We start from the raw sequence: 20,572 nt of genomic DNA on the forward strand, positions 1-20,572 counted from the left end.
AGGCTTCTCCAAACCCACTCCATTATCTTCATTATTGTATACCAGGAATAAAAGGGGACTGACTCCTCTTCTGAAGTTCAAGTTAGAAAGGACAGAATGTTTCATTTAAAATAACATTGTGTGACTTCAGTAATAGGTTTATGCCTTTGGGGGCCTAAATACTAACGCTGCACATAAGGATTTTCTGCAGAATTTGAGAGAATAAAAATGAATGCTGTATTAGCAATGAGTAAAATTCCACAAGTTTTAGATTCACTGAAACACTCCATGCCTGTGTGTCAGCATGACTCATTGTCAATCATGTACTTTCATAAAGCAAAAGTAAAATGGCAAGTTTACAGGAAAAAAAGAGGAGCATGGGCTTAAGAGCTAAGTATAAATCCCTATGAAAACCAAAACCATACGCACATGCAGGGAAGAAAAGGAAGTGACAAGCTTTTGGAAAGTTCTTAGGAATTAGTAGGTAGCACAGCTTCCTACAGGGAACGTGACCTGAGGGCTTATAAACAACAAAACAACATGGAAACCACTTATTTGAACAGTGATGATTCCCTTTCTCAATGCACCTGTGGGCTCACGTGTGTACTCACATATGTGCATACATACACGTATGTATTTATGCACCCTGAGCAGTATGTTTCATAACACTGTAAAAATCCTCATCATTTGTTGATGAAAAGTATTAAAGTGTCAACTTACTTTCTAACAAACATAATTTAATAAAACCATTTGCCTTACGTTAATAAAGTTTCTTGAAACAGTCAGACCTGAATCAATATTTTGGAGTATCTCACTTGTCCTCAAAAGCCATTTAAGAAAAGAGTTCTTCCACTGATTGATGGGAAGTTTGGATCAAGACCTAAAGCTGTCTACCCAGCACTTTTTTTTTTTCTTTTTTTTTCTTTTTTTTTCTTTTTTAGTTTTGAAGAAACATTTGAAAGAATGCTTCAAAAGCACATTTCCCACTGTAATTCAGAAGTCAATTTCAAACAATAAAAACAGAGCAAACACAGACCATTGTACAAGTTAAATAATATATAAACTTCTGAGTACATAGAGGAATGGGAATCTGGCTCTTATCTTGTCTTCGAAAGATCCATGGGAAATTGATTTAATTAAATCTCAGTTGCTGGTGTAAATGTTCCCTTTTCTTCCCAAAGAGAAATAAAATATTGTATTATTGTTGTTGATGTAATGCAGCAAAGCTTAACCAACATTTTTGGTCTTATCCTACAAAGCCTCACAAACAAGCAAGACTAAAAATTATTACTGAAACACACATTTTGAACTATTACCTATGTGTACTGCCAAAGGCTTCCACTCATACCTTATCTTACTCAAAGGGAAATTCACTAATGTGCTAATCACCTGACCAGCGAACAGTGATGACTGACACCTGTATTACAGCACTATACGAGGAAGACATGAGAAGTAGAGAGGAACTAGAGTTAAAAAATCATTGTACTTGTAGTAGTACATAATTCTTTTAGGGAAAGAGACTCCTATCAATGGAGATATGAGAGTCTCTTAAGAACAGTCTTGCCATCTGTACCCAGAAGTATATTTTTTAATTAGCCACTCTGAAAACAATCATGTTGACTGAAGAGAAGGGGGAGGGAGACTTGTCAAAATGATGTATTTGTCCCTCACCACCTTTCAATGCTCTTATGCAAGTATAATTTTCTTCCTAGCCAGCTCACCTCTCTGGCCTCCTTTTGTTTCATGTTCCACTTCCCATTCTCTTCTAAGTTCTGAACTTTTGTTAGTTCTCTTTTAAGGAGAAAAGGAAAAAAAAAAAAAACAACAAAACAACCTTTCCTATTCATTTTTTTCCTGGATGGAGAGTAAGTAGACATGAATATGGCACCCTCATAATGATTTAACTAGGGCTTAATGAAATTTTCATCACAACCTGCTGTTCATTTTAATGGCCTTTGAAAGACAATAGAACAATGGCCAGGGGGAAGAAAAGATTTTCTGTTGCATGCATTTACAAAGCCCAACATTTGGTTGCTCCCCCTCCCCTCTCTTCCAATCTCTTCACAAAGCTGTAGATCTTTTGTTTGTACTGTATATTTTCATTTTAGTAAAGCTGAGATAATGCACAAGCTCTGTAACCATTCTCATGGCTGTCTGCGGCCTTTCCTCAATGGAGGCTGTGCAGCTGGTACAACCTCATACTCAACACAGAAGCCTCTGCTCTTTCCTCTCTCAAACAGAAGTCTGGTCTCCCTTTCCCTCTCTATACTATATTCAGAACCTTTCAAATCAAAAGCACAAGATGGGTCATGGCACTGGCCATTAAGTCAGCATAAACTCAAAATGAAATGCTATGATTATACGTGATATTCCAAAAAAATAGCTCAGATGAAGACTTTGTTTCCCAGCAGAGCCAAACTGTGTGTTCCAGTCAAGAAGAGATTAATTTACAATCCGTCATGCTCATTTCGTCACAGTGTGGCAATCTTATTTTCACTCCAGAACGCAGATTTTCCTAGTGGGTGCTGCCAATTCATACTTAAACACAGAGGTGGCTTTGAGGGCCATGCTTTTAAACATTTGAAATACATTTCTACAACAAGACAGGCAGGTGTGAATGAAAACTAATTGTTATTATTGTGCATTAGGGAATAAGGCTCAGTGAGTTCACAGAACACTAACTGGTCTAAAGACTCTTGGGAATCCAGCTGCAAATATGCATGCTAGATACTTATGGAAGTTATAGTGAGAACCTCGCCATCCAGTCAGGGGTTTGATTCTACCTCAAAAGGACAGGAACTGAAAATCTTATTTAAAGTTGCTCTGTAGCTTCTCAGAGAGAAAATGCTGGGTCTTAGTCTCAGTGCACAGAGCACAAACGGCGTTAAAACTGACTGGACTTCCAAAAAGAAACTGATTCTCAAGCGGTGACTCCTATGTGCCTGGGTTGAAACTTGCTGGCTGGAAGCAACACGGAGAAAACCTGTGCTGTGCTTGTTTGTATTGTACCCTGCACTACAGATAAATAGAGAATGACATGATGCAGAAATTCCAAATTTAACTTCTTACCTTTCAAATAATGACATGCCTACCAGATATTTTTACACACACACACACACACACAACATTGCTGATAACACCGTTTTTGCTCTAAAAATGGTAGGGGGGTAGAGGGTGTGGAGCGATGTAAATGACCTCCAAACTGTTAAAATTAAAATGTTCACTGTACCCATATTGAGGAGGTTAACAGGATACTGTGTCTATTGCATCTGTGACAAAAAGACCGTATGTCAGACAAAGCCTCCCATTTGGGAAAAGCTAAAAATATTAGCTATGATGGGATACAGTTAAAATTTATCTCTAATGTAGACAAGTACTATGAGTTCTTTATTTCAATTCTGCTAGCAAGAAGTAAATGGAGCAGAAAATAGGAAGATTAAAAAGTGTACATATCCAGAGAATCTGGAGAAAACAAAACAGAAAATTTTGGCCAGTTTCCCAGGCCTTACCTTCTGGTTCATTTTTGATGAGCTCTTCCATTTTTCTTTGCTTAAGGGTGTCTACAACATCCGCTAGGCTCCCTTTGCGCCTTTCAGGGGTTCCCAGGGCTGTGCTGGACAATGATTCTCCACTCTGACGCCCACCTTCTTCTGCCTTCAAGGGTGAGGTAGATGAGTTGTGCGGGGCAAATGAAGACATCACTTTATTGCCATCAACTTCCTGAAAGAAGAGAAAAATGAGATGAAACATTTCTTTCTTTTCTTAAGAAAAGATTAAAAAAAAAAAAAAAAAAAAAAAGATGGTAAGAAAGAACAGTCCTTTGTTCTTCGAGTTCATTGCTGTTTGTTCTTCTGTTGAAACCTTTAAAAAAGCATGCAATGCTTCAAAAACACCCAGAACAAAGCCTATCCATAAAGCATAAACCAAGATTACAGGCTGAAGTGAACAAAGATCAGCTTGCAAGAGAGAAACATAAAATACAGTTTGTCCCTAATTGACAAGAAGTGTTGTACTTGTAGGTTTCCTAATAACAATGATATTGATTACCTTTAATTGTTTGTTCTTTTACAGCTTTCTTTGGAAAAAATCTTCAATTCTTACAAGGACCATTAATTTCCTGACTTTATAAAGTACTTAATGCCATGATGGCTAGCTGCTGTAAGAAATGAAACAGTAATCAAATATTAAATGCCCTTCATCATATGATTTATTTTAACACACAGTTCAAGTAGTTCTCCTATCTCTAAGGGATGAAGCAATTGTTTTCTGTCTTCTGATTTTCTATTTCTCTCTTTCTTCTTACACCTTCATTTCTTGTAGAGACAATATTTTTCACAACGGTGGCCTAATGACTTGCACTGGCGGCACAGCGACAAAACTCTATGGCTTCCCAGAATATACACACAATCCTCCTCACGTGCGAGTCCACACAGGTCTACTCATTAATTTTAATGGAAACCAAAACTGGTTCCAGATCTTCAAACTCGCCTTCATTAACGTGAGAGTGTCCCCCTGCACACCTCCTCCAACATAAAGTAATATTCTCTGCCCATATTCCTTTTCCCTTTTATCTCTCATATCCTTTTGTACACATTTCTAAACCCCTTTTTTTCCCCTCTGCTAACATATGCCATCTATCTTGCAAAACTTAGGCCAGTGTCTCTAAACAAAGCTCACTGCATAACACAAGACTGCAAACATTAACAGATTTGATTTTGATCAGATTCTCAAGACTTTTGTTTTTTTCATTATTTTATCTTATTTCCTTACACCTTTGCATTCCAGATGTTTAATTATTATTATTTCTGAAAAAGTCATTGGATCATCTCTGATCTGAATCACAGAGTTGGTTGAAAGTGTCTCAGTAATTTTCACATTGTTTTTATTTTACAGAGTATGAAGGAGAGGCATTTTCCATTTTTAGTATTTGCATTACCTTTCTACCTTTTTACCTTTTTTTTTTCCTGACTGATTTTTATTTATCTCTGGTTTCCTAAGCCTCAATATTACAGTAAAAAAAAAAAAAAAGAGAGATCTTTCATGAGTAGAATGTAAATTGCTAAAAAAAGATCTCAATAACATCTGAATAAAGCAACATGGAAGATATAAACAATGCATTTGTTTTTCAAAGATTACTTCATTTTGTCAAAACGACTGACCAGATGAGTGCTGGTTAAGAATGGCAAAAAGATTATCACTGGTTAAGAAAACTTCTAGTGCAAACAATTTTGAGCAGCTTGAACGTGTTATACTAGTGAATAAATTCCCTAACAGAATCGGATTTAGCTGAGATTACAATCTGGGCCGTCATATGCCCCAAAAGCCAAACCCAGTGATGTTAATGAGAGACTTTCTACTGACGTCAATGAGCTTTTGACCAGGCCCCCCAAAAATTTCCAACTCAACAGAAATGCTCTTCCTTTTCTCAAAACTCCCTCCGCTTTTGTCATGCAATTGAAATATTATTAGTTGTGAACAGGGGATGTCAAAAGTGAGTCGTAGTTGAATGTTGGTGGTGGTGGTGTTGTTTTAATGTATAAACCTGAGGAAACAATGTTTTTTAATCCTGGTCTAGATGAGCAAAATAGTGGACTAGAGGATCTGTTCAGACCTTATTTAACATTCAAACCCATTTTCATCAAGCAGTACTTTTTTTCCAATGAACAACTCCAAAAGAAGAAATATCCTGAAAGCTGCTTTCTGGTTCACACTTCAAAGACACATAAGCCAAATACCATCCTTAGTTACAGTTCTTAAATCCACCTATACCATCAATTATTTATAGAAAAAATATAGTTCCTTGTTTTCCCAGCTATCAGCTCTCAGAACAGGCACCGAAGACACACACTTGTGCTTCTCTATATGTCACACTCCGGACACAAACACAAAGGAATTACAACAGCTGTCTAAATCTCAGAAATTATCACTGTGGTTTCTATGCACATTTTGAGTACAGGTGTTTTCATACATAGAAATATATTCTGTGTATATGACAAGTTCATTATAAGAGAAGAAAGATAAGCACACAAGATCTAGGGGGACATGCAAGTTAATAGAAGGTGATCTTTGAACTCTCAAACTGCTTGGCTTTGAAATGGACCCGTCAGTACTTCTAGGATCTCTAAAAATTTGCTGTCTTCATTCTGAGGAAGACGAAATGTGCAGGGCAAGGACAGAAGTGCAGTCTGTGAGTTAACTCAGCTTCTTGTTTTTTGAAATGTTCTCTGCAACCATGTGAATAGTCACTTTTGTTTCTGCATTTCCATTTCCTACCTGTGAAATAGGCACAAAGCAACTATTTCCTTACATAGTAAAGGCCTCGAAATCGCAAACTCAAAGCATTTACACAGAATCACCATTAAGAAGACTCTATAGCTGGATGGATAGGAAAGGGAAGTGCCCTGAGCACTTTTTAGAAGATAAATGATAGATTCAACAATGTATCTAAAGTAGTCAACTCCAAAGCAAATTATTTTCCTAGACTGCTGTTATGTGCGCATGTATGCAGTGCCTGCGTATCACATATGTGGGCTATTTATACACTTGTGAGATTTAACATACACTCCACTTAATCAAAACATATACAGTAGGGGAACAGCTGCAATCACATCTCAGTGGGCTAAATTACAGTACACCAGTGAATTATTCATTCAAGAAGATCTGTAGCAATCACACATTCATTGCGTGATTTGCAATCTAAGAGGAATCCTCTCCTTTCCTTAGCAGGGGATGAGTGTGCACATCAGCTAGTGGTGGTGATGAGAGTCCAACACATACACTTCTAGTGTATCAGCTCAAGAACGTGCCTTCCCCACTTGGCCATGGTTCTTTTATTGTCATTCAGAACAGCCATCTGAAACGCTCAGCTATTTCACTTCACATCCCCTTGGTTCATTTTGTTCTTTCTTAAGTCATTATTGGAGGTAGTGAAAAAGGAATTTCAGGGATTCTGGACTGTAACAACAAAAACCAAACCAAACCAAACCAAAAAACAATGCAACAGAACAGTATACTTCCAAATAAAAAACTTACTCATCTTATGGCTATCTAAAAAAGCTTTCAGCAAGGAAACTCCTTTGAAATGACGGACAGGAATTTAACCATCCCCCTGAAAACATCCCGAGAAACCCTTAACGGCAGGAAAGCTATCCCAGCAACAGCCCAACCTTTATCCCCTAGAACGCAGGTCCCCCTAACAAGTGAGATTCAACAGTTTCCTTTTTTGAAAGAACACATTTACACAACTTCTTTTTAGTTACCTGGGAGGAAAGCAACAACGCTGTAACAAATGGTATTAAGGACGTGAGTATCTACCAGTGGCATGTTAAAGTGGATTCCATAAAGCCACACAAAGCTCAGACGCCAAAAGGGGTAAAAAACCCATTACTCCTCCCTCAGCTGCAACCATTTCACCTGTTCAAGTGTGATTACACTGCAGCCTCTGGCTCTGTTAATCCCAGAGTGGTTTGATGCAGTCAGCAGCTGCTCCATGGATAGGGACGGTTGCTTATTTATGCTGCAAATTTCTCTGCTAATGTGAGCTGGCACTACATGTCCCAAAACCCTGCCCTGGGACTATACTCACCCACACCTGATGCTGCTGCTTCTTGGTTTTCCCACTTCAGAGTGGCCGACAGACCTAGCCAGATCCTGCTGGCTGAGACAACCCAGTACCTTCTTTCCCCACAATAACAAAAAGGACCAGACCACGCGTTCTGTCTTCTGCTTCCCTCTCAAGCTAGAACCCAGAGGAAAACCTGCTCGGTTGCAAGAGAGTTGCTGTTGTATCGCCAAACAGCTTTCCACCTATGAAGGAAATAACTCTTCCAAGGTTTAATGATAAAACAGGCTTCTGCCCTTTTGGGATGAGGTCAATAATCTTCCTTTGTTAATCTTGAGCAAGCTTTACTTAATCTAGCCCCCTTGTCACCTTTGTGATTGACAGGAAAAGTCATGTCACTGGACAATGGACTTATCCTCACTGAGCAATATCTTTTTTAAAGATTACACAATGTTACCCTTGCTCTCATAAAAAGTGCAAACATTTTGCTGTTAAAGGTTCCTATTCATTCCAACTGTATCTTTCAGATTTTCTCTGGGTCCAGCAGAGACCAATTCCAACTCTAAAAAGGGACAGCAAAATGCCTAACGAAAAGAAATAGGTTGTTCTCAGTGAGATTTCCAAAGCATCACTTAATGCTCCAAATTGATCTCAGCTTCTCCATCCCATCTAGACAAGCACTTTATTGCCGTCTGCAATTACGCTCAAACCAACTGTGTTTCTCTGACAGTAAATTTTTGTCCCAAACCAACCGATATTCGAAGCAGAAGACAACCCTAAACTAAGTCTGAAACTGTTAATTATCACCATATGGTATGCAAGGAGACAGCATCTGCAGCAAAAAAAAAAAAAAAAGAAAAAAAAAGTATGAGAATCAGGCTCTTGGCTTTGCAACCAAGAACACCTGGAATAAAATACTTGAGTCTTTAAAACTAAGACTGATATTGTCTGATTTTAAGAAGCCTGTGATCCCAGAAGCTACCTAACAGGTTCTTTTTTCAAAGCTGGAATTTTGCCCAATCTTTGCTCTTTCATAATGTGTAAAGAAGACATGAAAGCAAATTTCTTTTTTTTTGCTCTGCTTTTTACATTACACAGTTTTATAGTCTCCATAGTGACCAGAAAGCTGATAAGAGTGTGACATAAGACAATCAAAAACCAGAATGCTTCACACTTTTGAAAACAAATGATTCTTAAGCAGATTTGTTCCATTTGCTATTTATTTTTGTTTTAGTTAATAGATATTAATTCCCTAAAAGCTTATATTAAAGATCCAGCAATGTAACCACTTCAGGTGAAAATCTGAAAGCTATAAAACACTCCGAGTGCCCACAGGAGGTCCACCAGTAATTAAGGGTAAAACAAAACTTGACATTTCCACTATTTTTAAAAAGGTTTAAAAGATACAAAACACACATACAATATTCACAATGCAAGAATGATCTTTTATTTTCTTTTACCCTTCTATTTAGGATTTTTGCCTTAATTAACGTAATTAACTTTAGCAGCACAAGTACCATCAGCTTTCAATGGGCATCATATCTCTAAATCACTTAAGTGATTCTGAAAATTCTTCCCTCCTGTGTTCTGTACCATAGGGCTGTTGTGCAGACATTATCATAATCCTATGTGGTTTGTAGTGGCTGGCAACCTGGCACCTTCAGGAAGATGAAATGTATGTTCCTCAAAGCACCCCAATGGACACAGTTCTTTCTACACTGTAGAATTTCTAGCTTCTACCGTACATTTAAATAGGTCTTGTGTCCATTTGCTTACTTCATAGAGCAAAGTTGCTCATCAGTGATTGAAAAGAATGATGAAGGAGATGTAAAAGAAATAACGGAGAATATGAGGAGGAAGAGGAGACAGCATGTAAAAGGGCACAGACACTGAAATAAACAGAAAAAAAAAGAAAGAGAAAACCAACTCAGGAGGAGATAAATACACCATTAGGAATTAGGAACTGACAAGTGCACAATCGGAGGAGGCATAAAGGAGATGTTGAAAGGTGTCACATAATCAAACCTGGAACATCCTCAGGCTGTGGTTCTGCAATCAGAGCCATGCAAACTGATAGCTATTCTTATGTGGGTGTTCTTTTTTTTTTTTCCTTAGGACAGAGATTTTAATGAAGAGGTACTGAAATGTAATGGAGAGTGAAGAAGTTGATGAATGGAGCTGAAGAGTCACCTGAAGAGGTCAACATGGCAGAGAAGTAAGCATTTTACCTGAATCAGGGAGACTGAACACACTAAACAGAGACACATTTTTTTTTTCTTTTGGCCCTGATCATGCTAGACTCCAATGAAATACACTCCAGTTAAATTTTGTTTTGGTTTTACTACTAGGATCCATTTGAGTCTCCAAGTTCCATATTTTGGAATTTTTATCAACCACCAGACTTACAAAAGCCTGGTCCCATCCACCTCTCCATTTAAAACGCTAATGGCTTGGTACCACCCTTATTATTATTATTTTTTTCCCAGCAATGATCACTACTTCTTGGTGGTAATCTCTCAGGTGGTATTTATTTGACGCCAAGTTCTGTATCTGATTAATGACCTCCTTTTGATAAGGCAGGAGATATCCCGCAGAGATTTCAGTGAGAAGACTAGCAGGTATTTCCAGTGTTTGACATCTATGAACCTTACTGAAAATTAGTTGAAGCTCAAAAAGACCATCTCTTCTACAGACTCTGCCATATCATGTTTTCTTTTCTCCTACAATTTTCCTCCACGTGTGGAACTGAGACAATAATATACATTTCCTGCAGATTAGGACAGTTTCTATAACTGAGGCAAAAAGCATAGAGATTATTGGGCAAAAGCCTCATGGGAGCTGTATTTTCATTTTTATACAATAAATACTCAGTTCTTACATTACTCCGCAGTGAACTGCAGCCAATCAATTGAAACCAAAACGGGGAGCTCTTATATATCAAGCAGCACCCCACAATAATCAACATTAAGGCTGAAACACTTTGGGTTTTTTATGTTTTTTTTGTTGGTTTTTTTTTTTTTTTACCAAATTCCGTGACACTCAGATAGCTGTCATAACTGTATGAGCAGGGGAAGATTTCAAACAATTCCAAGCTTTGGAGATGGGCTGTTAGAAACTGATTGGCTGCATTCACACAGAAGGAATAACTTTTAATTTGTTTCACAATTTATTTCTAACTTCACCCTCTGTAATATACAGCACACAGGAGCAGGGACGTAAGGAGTTTCAGTATCAAAAGAAAAAGGAGGTGCCAAAGAGAATTTTTGAAAATATACAATATATATTCAATTAATTCCCACAGATTTCATTACAGGTCCCTGAAAACAAGACTTGGAACCAGCACAGTGTGAATGACTGACCCTCTGCACATCTTCAACATACCACTATCAGGTTATCTATAGCACAGAGCACAATCTGATAAACAGTGCTTTAAGACAAACATTTCTTCTGCTTTTGCAGATCTTCATTCCAGCCCATCCCCAATTATACATCAGAAGTTTAGTATTTTTCACTGCGTATCCCACCATTTCTACTCAATTTATTGCAAATCAAAGAATGATATCCAACCTGTGTAAGTCTGAAGTGTAAAAAAAAAAAAAAAAAATCAGAAAATATTATGAGGTAAATTTTAGAGCCTTTTTACACTGGATGTCTAACAATTCATTTACTTATTTTGTGCTTCAGATTTTGGTTCTGTTTTTAGCCCACCTCTTGCAATGAAGCATTCTTATATCCAAAAGGTCTGCAAATCTTTGTACAGATTGAAGGTATTAAGAATAGTAAAATATTAACAATCACTTTATATTGGGTAAACGTAGTTAGCACCATAATTCCTGACAACACATCCTCAGACCAGATCTCTCCTACCATTTCTTCCTCCAGCAAAATCCATTTTAAGAATGTAACACAGGATTACATCTATTTGCTCTCAAAATACTTAACAAACAAAAGTGGTATTTTGAGAACTCCTAATATGTTAGCTTATAACCTGCAAAAACAAAGAACATGTTGTACTATGATGGCCTTGTTATCTTCTTGCTAGTAATCTTTATGCTTAAAAAATAATAAATAAAACTCTGTAAAAGCACTTTTAAGACTTTTATGATGTCTTCCCTGGGGGACTAAAGATCACCCTTAAGACCTTGCTAAACAAAAAATAAGACTACTTATCGAAACAGCTTGGTAGAATCTTCAGCATACATTAAATCCTTCTAATAGTTTGGAAATCATGCAGTATAAAACAATTATCTCTTAAAAATCCATGCTTACTAGCCACATACAACAATTCCCTTTTTCAAAGTGCTAGAAAACTACACCAAGCATCAACAATTTCATCACCTGCTTTCTTACTATGAAACAAACCCACTGTCTGTGCTAACTCCTTCAAATAATGGAACCATCTGAATAGTACTTAGTAATAAAATAAAATAGAAGTAATAGGCTAGCAATGACTTCATGGGTGTCTCCAGCTATCTGTCTTCCATACAATGATTCACCACAATCTACAGCTAGGAAATGAATGTAAGATCATCTCATATGTTCTCTGACAGCCCACAGAGAATCATACCAAGCAGCTGTATTTCACCTCATTCCTTGGTGTGGGTGGCTGAGAGGAGAAGGGAGTGAAGAACTCTACTCACACACCATTTAGAGTTTGGTCAAAATTGGGTCCTCTGTGCTGAGAACAATTTGGAAGATGGCATTTGGGCTAGTAAAATGCCTCAGACAGTGAGGTTTCCCATTCTCACTATTAACACTGTACACAGTTTAAAAAACCAACCAGAAATTCTCACTACTCTCAAACACTGCCTCATGTTTGCTTCCTTTCACCCCAACTCTTCTTGCACAGCTGCTTCTTCCAGTGCTGTGCTCCATTTCATTTCTCTGTGAGAGCCTTTGCATCAGTTTGCATATTTTTACTTTCCTATTACTAGCCCATATTTAGCCCCCCCCTTTTTTCAGACTTCCCTCACAAATCAGGTCCTACAACTCTTTAATCATTTGTTTCTTGCATCTGAAACCCCTCCAATTTGCTGACTTCTGCAACGTGGCTAGAAATGAACACAACATTTCACATGTAACCTTAGCACAGTTACAAGAAGTGCAATTACTTCCTTGTTGCTGCCTTTTTTGCTACCTTGCTGCATTATAAGCTCATATCTAATTCTTTTTTTTTTTTTTTTAAACACACAAATCTTTTTCAGCATCACTGTTTTCTGAGTGCCTTAGTCCCATTGATTATCTGTGTTTTGGATTGCTTTATCCGGCTGCATCAGTTTGTAACATTACATTTGATTATTTCCTGCCACGCAGTTCTCCTCTTGATTTCTGTGATATTATGGCTCTGTTCTCCCTGGTGCACCACTGGAAATTTTACTTTTTTTTATACTTCACTTGTTCAAACTTCTAGAATAACATATCTGCTTCTCCATCTTTCTAAAATGCCATTATAGGTGCTTGCTGCCTTGTGCATACCACACCCAGAACCAGCAAGCTTCCAGCAGGCAAAGGACTACTACAAGTACATTGCTTTCAGTTCATTTTTTACCAGCCACCTTAGAATAATGCAAGAGACAGATGCTGCTAGCAAACCAGGAGGCTAAGGTGAGGTAAAACATATTGTAACGAAGGATATCTGCAAAGAATATGCTGTCCTAGGAACTTTTATCATTCCTCCAGAAGGAATTCTGATGATATCTGTGATTGTGACTTCACAGATATTCACCTTTTTCTGGCGTTCACCATATCTTCCTCTTTCTAGTAGCAAAATAAAACCATATTTGCAACATAATTCTACCTACCTCCCAGCAACTTATTTCATGACTATCTTTCTCTTTTTATAGTTACTTCATCTGTTTTAATTAATGAAACAACACTGACATCAAAGCTAACGGGTGGCATGCATGAAACATCCTATGAAGGAAGTCTCCTCTAATGCAGACACACTTGCAGTCTGAATTTCATGCCATGTCCAATAATCAACTCTTTTGGATTACTTGTTCTTTATACTTCAGAAGATCTTTGCCTACACATTTAGTATCAATATATCAAATACCAATATACTACAGTATTAGTATTTAGGACTTTTGCATATATCCAACAGGAAGGGCAGGTGTGTGACTACATCCCCTATGGTTTTCAAATAATCGTGTTCTGCTCTACATATTTCCCATCTATTTATTTATTTCTATCATGTATTGTTCTTTTGCTTGTCAGAGCATTACAATTTGACCTTTAGAGCATCTTAACTATCAAAATCAACTTCTCCCCCATAGACATTAGTATCAAACTAGCCCTTTTCTTGAAAACAATCTCCTGTAAGTTGCCATATTCTAGAAGGATCAGAAACAATTATCAACATCAAATAGCTACTTGAGAAGCAACCCCACTGTCTCCACTGGAATTCACTGCTGTATAGGACACCACATGTAGGATATAAATTTTCAAAATTAGTCCTATTGGTTCAGAAAAATGTATCTCCTCGTCATTTTTTGAAAGGCACCCCACCCAGCAGATGACTCATGGATCTGCTTTTATGCTTGGTCCCCACTATCTTACCTGCTTTTTCTAGACCAATTACTTTCTGTCTTCTGCTTAATCTCATAAAATTCTTGTTAAGCAATGTCTACAAAAACAATAATTTATGGAATTTTCCAGGGAATAACCATTTTCATCCTCTTCACCGATTATTAAAAGATTTATTTTCGCTCCTACACTTATTTCACCTGCTCTTCTGTTCATGTTCTTTGTTACTTGATTCTCTTTCTATCAGTGACTGTTCCATAATTTTAGTGAAACAGAGTTTGGAATTCTGATATAAACCAAAATAGTTTTCTTAGCTTCGGAAGGAAGACTGCGCGAGAAAAAAGACAGACAGACAGACAGGAAGGAAGGAAGAAAGGAAGATAGAAAGAAATTCTGTGTTGATAAAACAGAATAAAAACCTTCACAGAAAGTCTTTTCCACAGAAGATGTTTCAGAGGAGAAACCAATCTTATTTGCACCTTATGCACTCCCGAGAAGACAGTGTTTGATCAGAGAATGCCACATATATCAGAGTAATCAATAAAAATTAATGACAGAAGTCAATTCACATAGCATTGATACATAATAGTATGTATAAGACTCCAAATCTTGTAAGTTAATCCCCATAACATATCTTTGTGATATTACATACAGGGTAAACTTGGAAATGACATGAACTGACATGCCAGGTTCCAAAACAAGCTAATTCAACATTCAAAGGTTCCTGCATACCAGTTCTCTATTCACTCTTCTGGCTCTTAGTGTACCTCAGATGTCAATACTGTGTCCTGCGCAGGGAACAGCGTAACGCCATTTAAGTCATTTAAGACTTATTCTAAAGTTCATTCAAGCACAATTTAAACAAGATTTAAAACGCACATAGACACTCCCACCTCTGGAGCAAGATTAGACTGCGTTTGATTGATGTGAAAAAGACAGACAAACTCTATCTCATGATGGATTCACAGTTCCTCTCACTCCGGGGATCAGTTATTCTTTCTTCTGTTCCTTTAAACTGCAGACAGTGGTCTATATTGCCCACTATGAAAAGATCTTTGTGATAAGATGATATCAGAAGATGTCGTGAGACTCCTGATTAAGAATTATACGGTAATCAAACTGCACAGAACAGCTGGTTTTCCTCCCCTTTCTCATCACCTACCTAAATCAATCTGACTAATACAAATAAGCTTTATTAGCTTTAAAGTAGTTCATTCTCATTGTCTCTCCCTTTTTTTTTTTTTATTAAATTATATCATATTCCTGTAGTATATTAGGCCCACTATACATTTCCTTTACCAATCAGTCTAGCCCACTGTTATATACAGTGTTCACAAACAAGCAAAATAACCCAAAGAACATCTAGTCCTCTACAGTCATAATTAAAAACCACCATTAGCAGAGAAGGAATTACGTTTTGCTGGAATTAGCCCTTCTTCTCTAAGCTACTCTTTGAATCACTGATTTCTGAGTATTCCCTGTAGTTTTCAGTCATCATGAAGTGATGCTGGAAAACTCATAGAACTGCCCAATCCAAACAAGAAAAACTGAAGTTTCTCCACTTTGACTGGAAAGAATGTACGCCTACTTTGGAATGACGAAGCATTGGTTGACTAATAGAGAATGATTTTGCAAAATCTGCTTCTTCCCCCACCCCCCCTCTGCCTTAAATATGTCAAGAATGAGTCCCAGGACACAACCCAGCCAGGTGTCACTATGCTTGCCAGCACAGTGAGCTGAGGTACAGGAGAATTATAATAAAATGTTCTCTGCATTACATTTTATTTATTTATATCATTATATTTAGCAATATCAATCAGGGAAACATAATTAAAAAGCTCCTATTGAGCATGTGAGACCTTAAGCACAGAAAGGGGGTGAACACAAAGGCAAGCTGTTTGGTTGTAAGAGTCAAATTCCTTCTTTTAAAATATATGTACATCACTCCAAAAGTAATGCCTCTTATTTATTTGTATGGAAACTACAACAGATAAAAAGAGCACAATAATACTATTTTAGAGTACAGCTACAAAACACTCTTGCAATACAGACACCACCATTAGCTATACATTTTTGCCAGCAATGGAAAAGAGCCTATATGTTGTGCTTGTAAAAACCTGCACGGCAATCCATAATGTGGCTTGTCTTCACATTCCTGTTGGCACTGCTGAAACACACCACCTACCGCCTCACTGTGCTTGCATCCACTGTTAGGTCTCCATAAATGTTCAGTAAGTGTTGATGAATGTCAGTGGGTGCATTTTTTCTTCGCATGGAGGACTTTAACTACACACCCTTGCTTCATACACACTTCCATGCCAGACGCCATTTTGTCAGACTGTCCCTCTGCTGCCATCTGTCACACGGCAACATGTAACCTAATACTGGCAGAAGGTTCAGCCTCTCCTACCGTTCCACCAACATCCGACTGGCATTGTGGGCCAATATAAGAAAATAAAAGATATTACTTTCAGAGCAGCCCTCAAACATATCTAAATTTACACACACACACACGTATATATAAATATATAAAACATTTACATTACATTTCAGAGAGTTTACTTGTTTTTCTTCCTTCTATTCTGGTCTATGTGTTTCTATTCTTCAGCATATGAAATTAGACGTCACAGAAGAGTTATATAAACATTCTTGACATAGGTTTTTAAAATCTTCAGATGTACACACGTGTGGAGAAATACACACTTGAGAAATACTTTCCCTAAATTCAGTTACGTGAAACAGTAGTACAAATCCCATGCAAATTCTGTGATAAGGAGAAACTATGCTACAAGGTACAAGCAAGCAGAAGGTATTTTCTGGCAAGGCCAGTCCATCTGAAAGACATCCAATCCTTCTTACAGTATCTTTAACATTACTACAAGTTGCACTTACATATTTTAATAAAGCCCATCTCAGTATGTTTTGGTGTTACATTTCTGTTGTTCAAATACCACACGCCATCTTGCAACTTGTGGTTCAAAGACATTTTTGAAGCATGCAGTAGGGAGATGTTATGATGACACTATGCTGCAACATGAGTTAAATCTGGTCATGGGTTGCTTTCTTGAATAGTTCATAAACTATCATCATAGGTATGCTCACAGCTATTAATGCTAGTAATGGCTGTGATATGACAGCTTTGTTTCTTTCATCAGTATCATGTGTTAATTGGCACGCATGTTTATGTCATTCTTAAAAATTCAAGGTACTTTTTTCCTTCCATCCAGGCCTTATATAAAAGCTAAGTTAAAAACTTTGGTACTCTCCCAGTCTCGTTTTTCAACTCTGTTTTATACAACTTTATCATGACACAATGTTTTCCTTGATGACTTAGAAACTGGATTTATAAAAATACAGAAATCCCTACGATGGTGGTTCAAACTCGCTCCAGGCCTATATAAATCAAGATAATGTTATCACATAAGCTGTTGATCATGTGAAAAGATTAAAGGATATGGAAATCACAGACACCCTAATCAATCAAAATATCACCTTCAAAGGAGAAAAACTAGGATTAGGAAGGCTCATGGAATAGAACTGGGGGTGTAGTTATATCTTTTAGAAATTCAGTGACTAAATAGGAATTCCTTAGAACTGTAAAACAACATCCTTTTGTAATCATAACTCTACTAAAACACTAATCATCAGCCTGATTCTCCTGATTTCAGCACATAATTATCTAAAGAAGCTAGCTAGAATATTGACTGGCTAGCAAGAGTTTCCTAAGATCTCCACCAGCAAATTGCGTTTAACTCCACAGATTATTTTCAGTGACCATGGGTTGACTTGTTCAGAAGACTAAGCAGTAAAGAAGTCTTACTTCCAGAACACATTTTGGTTTAAGTCTTTGTGTGCAAGTTTATTAATTTTTCATCACGGTTATTATTCACTTCAGTGACAAGCATGACTTTCTTCCTTGAAACTACCAGAATTAGGCTTAGTACCAGAGAGGTCAGCTACTGCATGGTGCAAGCTTTATAAAATGTGACCAGAATTAGCTATGAAAATTTCTTAAAAGAAATAGTAGTTTCTGTTGGGTTTTTTCTCTTTTGCTCAAGCACTGATGAGAAGAAGCTCTCTTAGAGTGGCACAGAGGATACCCATGAAAATAAACTGGAAAACACACAGCAGTCTTTGTAAACTCCTAGCCATCCTTGTGACTACAAGGGTTGCATTAATTTTAGATTGGCACAGATTACCAGAATTTTACATGGAAATTTATGTGGAAATTTACGTGTTCTGCTTCAGTAACATGTGCATTCAGTAACATCCCCAACAATATATGGGGATAAGCAGAACAGTAGCTTTTAAATGTCATGTTTATTCAACGTATTTACTCTCCACGTATTTTCTGACTCATGTCTATATGCCTGCCTTATTGACTATATTTTTTTTTGCTGCCATTAGCTCTAAAAAGAGTCGATGCAGCTACAAAAGAAGGAACTGGTCTCTGCTCTGCAGACATATCATCAACAAAATAGTCAGTTAAGTACAATTTGCAGAATGTTTATTACTAAGGATGACATGAGGCAAAAAGGACATTGCTTTATTTTTAAACCTCAGGTTAAGTTAGTATTATATGCAATTAATAAAAATATCATATTTTTATGCAACTAAATATGACCTCTAAAGCCACAGCAAGACAGAAAATGTGGGACCCTTTAATGTCATTTTTACAGTCATTTATCTGACTATAACCACACTTTACAGCGTTAAGGTCAACCGGTCATGAAGCATGAGCTACACTTCTGACTAGCATGCACCACATTTGACTTGAGAGTAAATAAGGGACTGACACTCCATTAACCTTCACAAGTACAATTATTTATCAAAACAGTTCAAAAGAGTACCCGACAGAGAACTGATAATTCTGGAAGTGAAAAACGAAACTGTAAGAGCACAAACTGATCCTTTGCCAGTGAGGAAGAGCTATTTCCTACCATTCCTGGGGCAAGGCTTCAAGTCAGTTTTTAACACAGCTATTCATTTTAAAGGACTGTCCCTTAACTCAAGTTGGTTTCGACAAAACGTCAGAGATTTTTTTTTCTTTTTTCTTAATTTCCATCTTCTTTTCTGAAAGTAATATATGCTAATATCCTCCTCTATTTATAAGCAGCTTCAAAGACTTCCCTCAGAAACACATATAGAAAATTCAGAAGAGTTCTGACACATATGGTCACACATACTATTTTGTGCTTTTTGCTTCATCATGACAACTGTACCTGTTCAAGATATTTCTATTTAGTGAGTTGATTGTAAAATTCCTACCATTGCATAAACTTGACTTGTTTTATTACAGAACCTAGAGCGGTTTATATCCATGTGGTCTTCAAATTTTGTTAATTCTGAAAAAATTCTATATCCTTATGTTGTGAAATTTTATCTGACTGAGGCATGAGGTTGAGCTGCTTATCAGCAGCTGTCATCTGCCATCAATTACTTTGACTCTTTGCAATAGCTCTCCACACTTTCAAAAAAGAAGGGAGTTTGCCCAAAATCCATCACCAAAAACAGTCAGGAGAGAACAGGCAGACCACAGTCAATTTTGACTATTTGTCTATTTTCCGTGAAATATACTCATTTTGTTTCAATTTCAAATGTTCAACTGTTTATCCTAACACTGAGGGGGAAGGGGAGAATACAAGTCTGAAAGTCTGATTTAGCTACTGCAGAGGTGGAAGGGGCTTAGCAGCACATCACAAGATGTGCACACATTACACAACCAACTTCTGCTCACTCACTCATGCCTCTAGTAAGTATGCCCTGCATGAAGATGAATTCGTGATCAACTGGAAATTTCATCCATCTGCCATGTTGTCTCATATACTTCTTTTTTCCTTGGCAGTTAAGCATACTCCTTTTTTCCACGGCAACCCAGACTTATCTCCAGCCTCTCTCGAGTGCACAGATGGGAAGTACTGACCAACTATTCACCACTCCAGTGGTAGTTACCGTAGCAGATCTCCAGAAAACCTGTGGTAGGCACCAGACAATCTAGTCTGTGCTCTTCCTTTAGTTCAGTACTAGTTTCACAGCTTTGTGAAACACAAGTTCCATGAGCACAAACAGCTATCATTTCAAGACGGCTCAAATGCATACGTCACGAGACAAAATCTCAAAATGTAAAAACAGAGAGACAAGGCAGAAGAAATTGCCTTGAAGAGGAACGTGGCTTTCCCACAAGCAAGCAGCCCAAAAAACAGTAAAAAGTTGACTGATACTAGAGTCAATTTCTACTAAGTGTCTTGTAATAAAGTGAGAAGATCGAGTTGATAATTCCATTTAGTAGGGGATTTATTAAATCCATGAAATATAGAAAAGTACAACCCTCATTATAGCCGTTACCTTCTTCTTTCAGCTTGTACAAACAGTGAATTTCTTGAAGATCACAAAAAGAAATGTATTTTGATTTTTAAATCTGTCATACACTTTATCTTGTTCATATGAAAACAATTATGCTCAGAGGAGTGAGTACTTTTAAAATGTGACTCAGATAATTGATATCAT

General features: G+C 37.3%; 1 protein-coding gene across 12 annotated transcripts in view; it reads right to left on the minus strand.

Annotated features, from left to right (window-relative positions):
* SOX5 (SRY-box transcription factor 5) overlaps positions 1–20,572 on the minus strand; it is a 637,700-nt gene that overhangs the window by 217,744 nt on the left and 399,384 nt on the right. For all 12 annotated transcript variants that reach the window (XM_052690772.1, XM_052690776.1, XM_052690774.1 and 9 more), the window contains one exon: positions 3,489–3,699. In XM_052690772.1, the coding sequence (XP_052546732.1) occupies positions 3,489–3,699 (211 nt within the window). The remainder of the gene's footprint in view (positions 1–3,488; positions 3,700–20,572) is intronic.

The sequence above is a fragment of the Tympanuchus pallidicinctus genome, unplaced genomic scaffold (genome assembly GCF_026119805.1).
Source record: "Tympanuchus pallidicinctus isolate F22 unplaced genomic scaffold, pur_lepc_1.0 scaffold27, whole genome shotgun sequence".
Classification (NCBI taxonomy): Eukaryota; Metazoa; Chordata; class Aves; order Galliformes; family Phasianidae; genus Tympanuchus; species Tympanuchus pallidicinctus.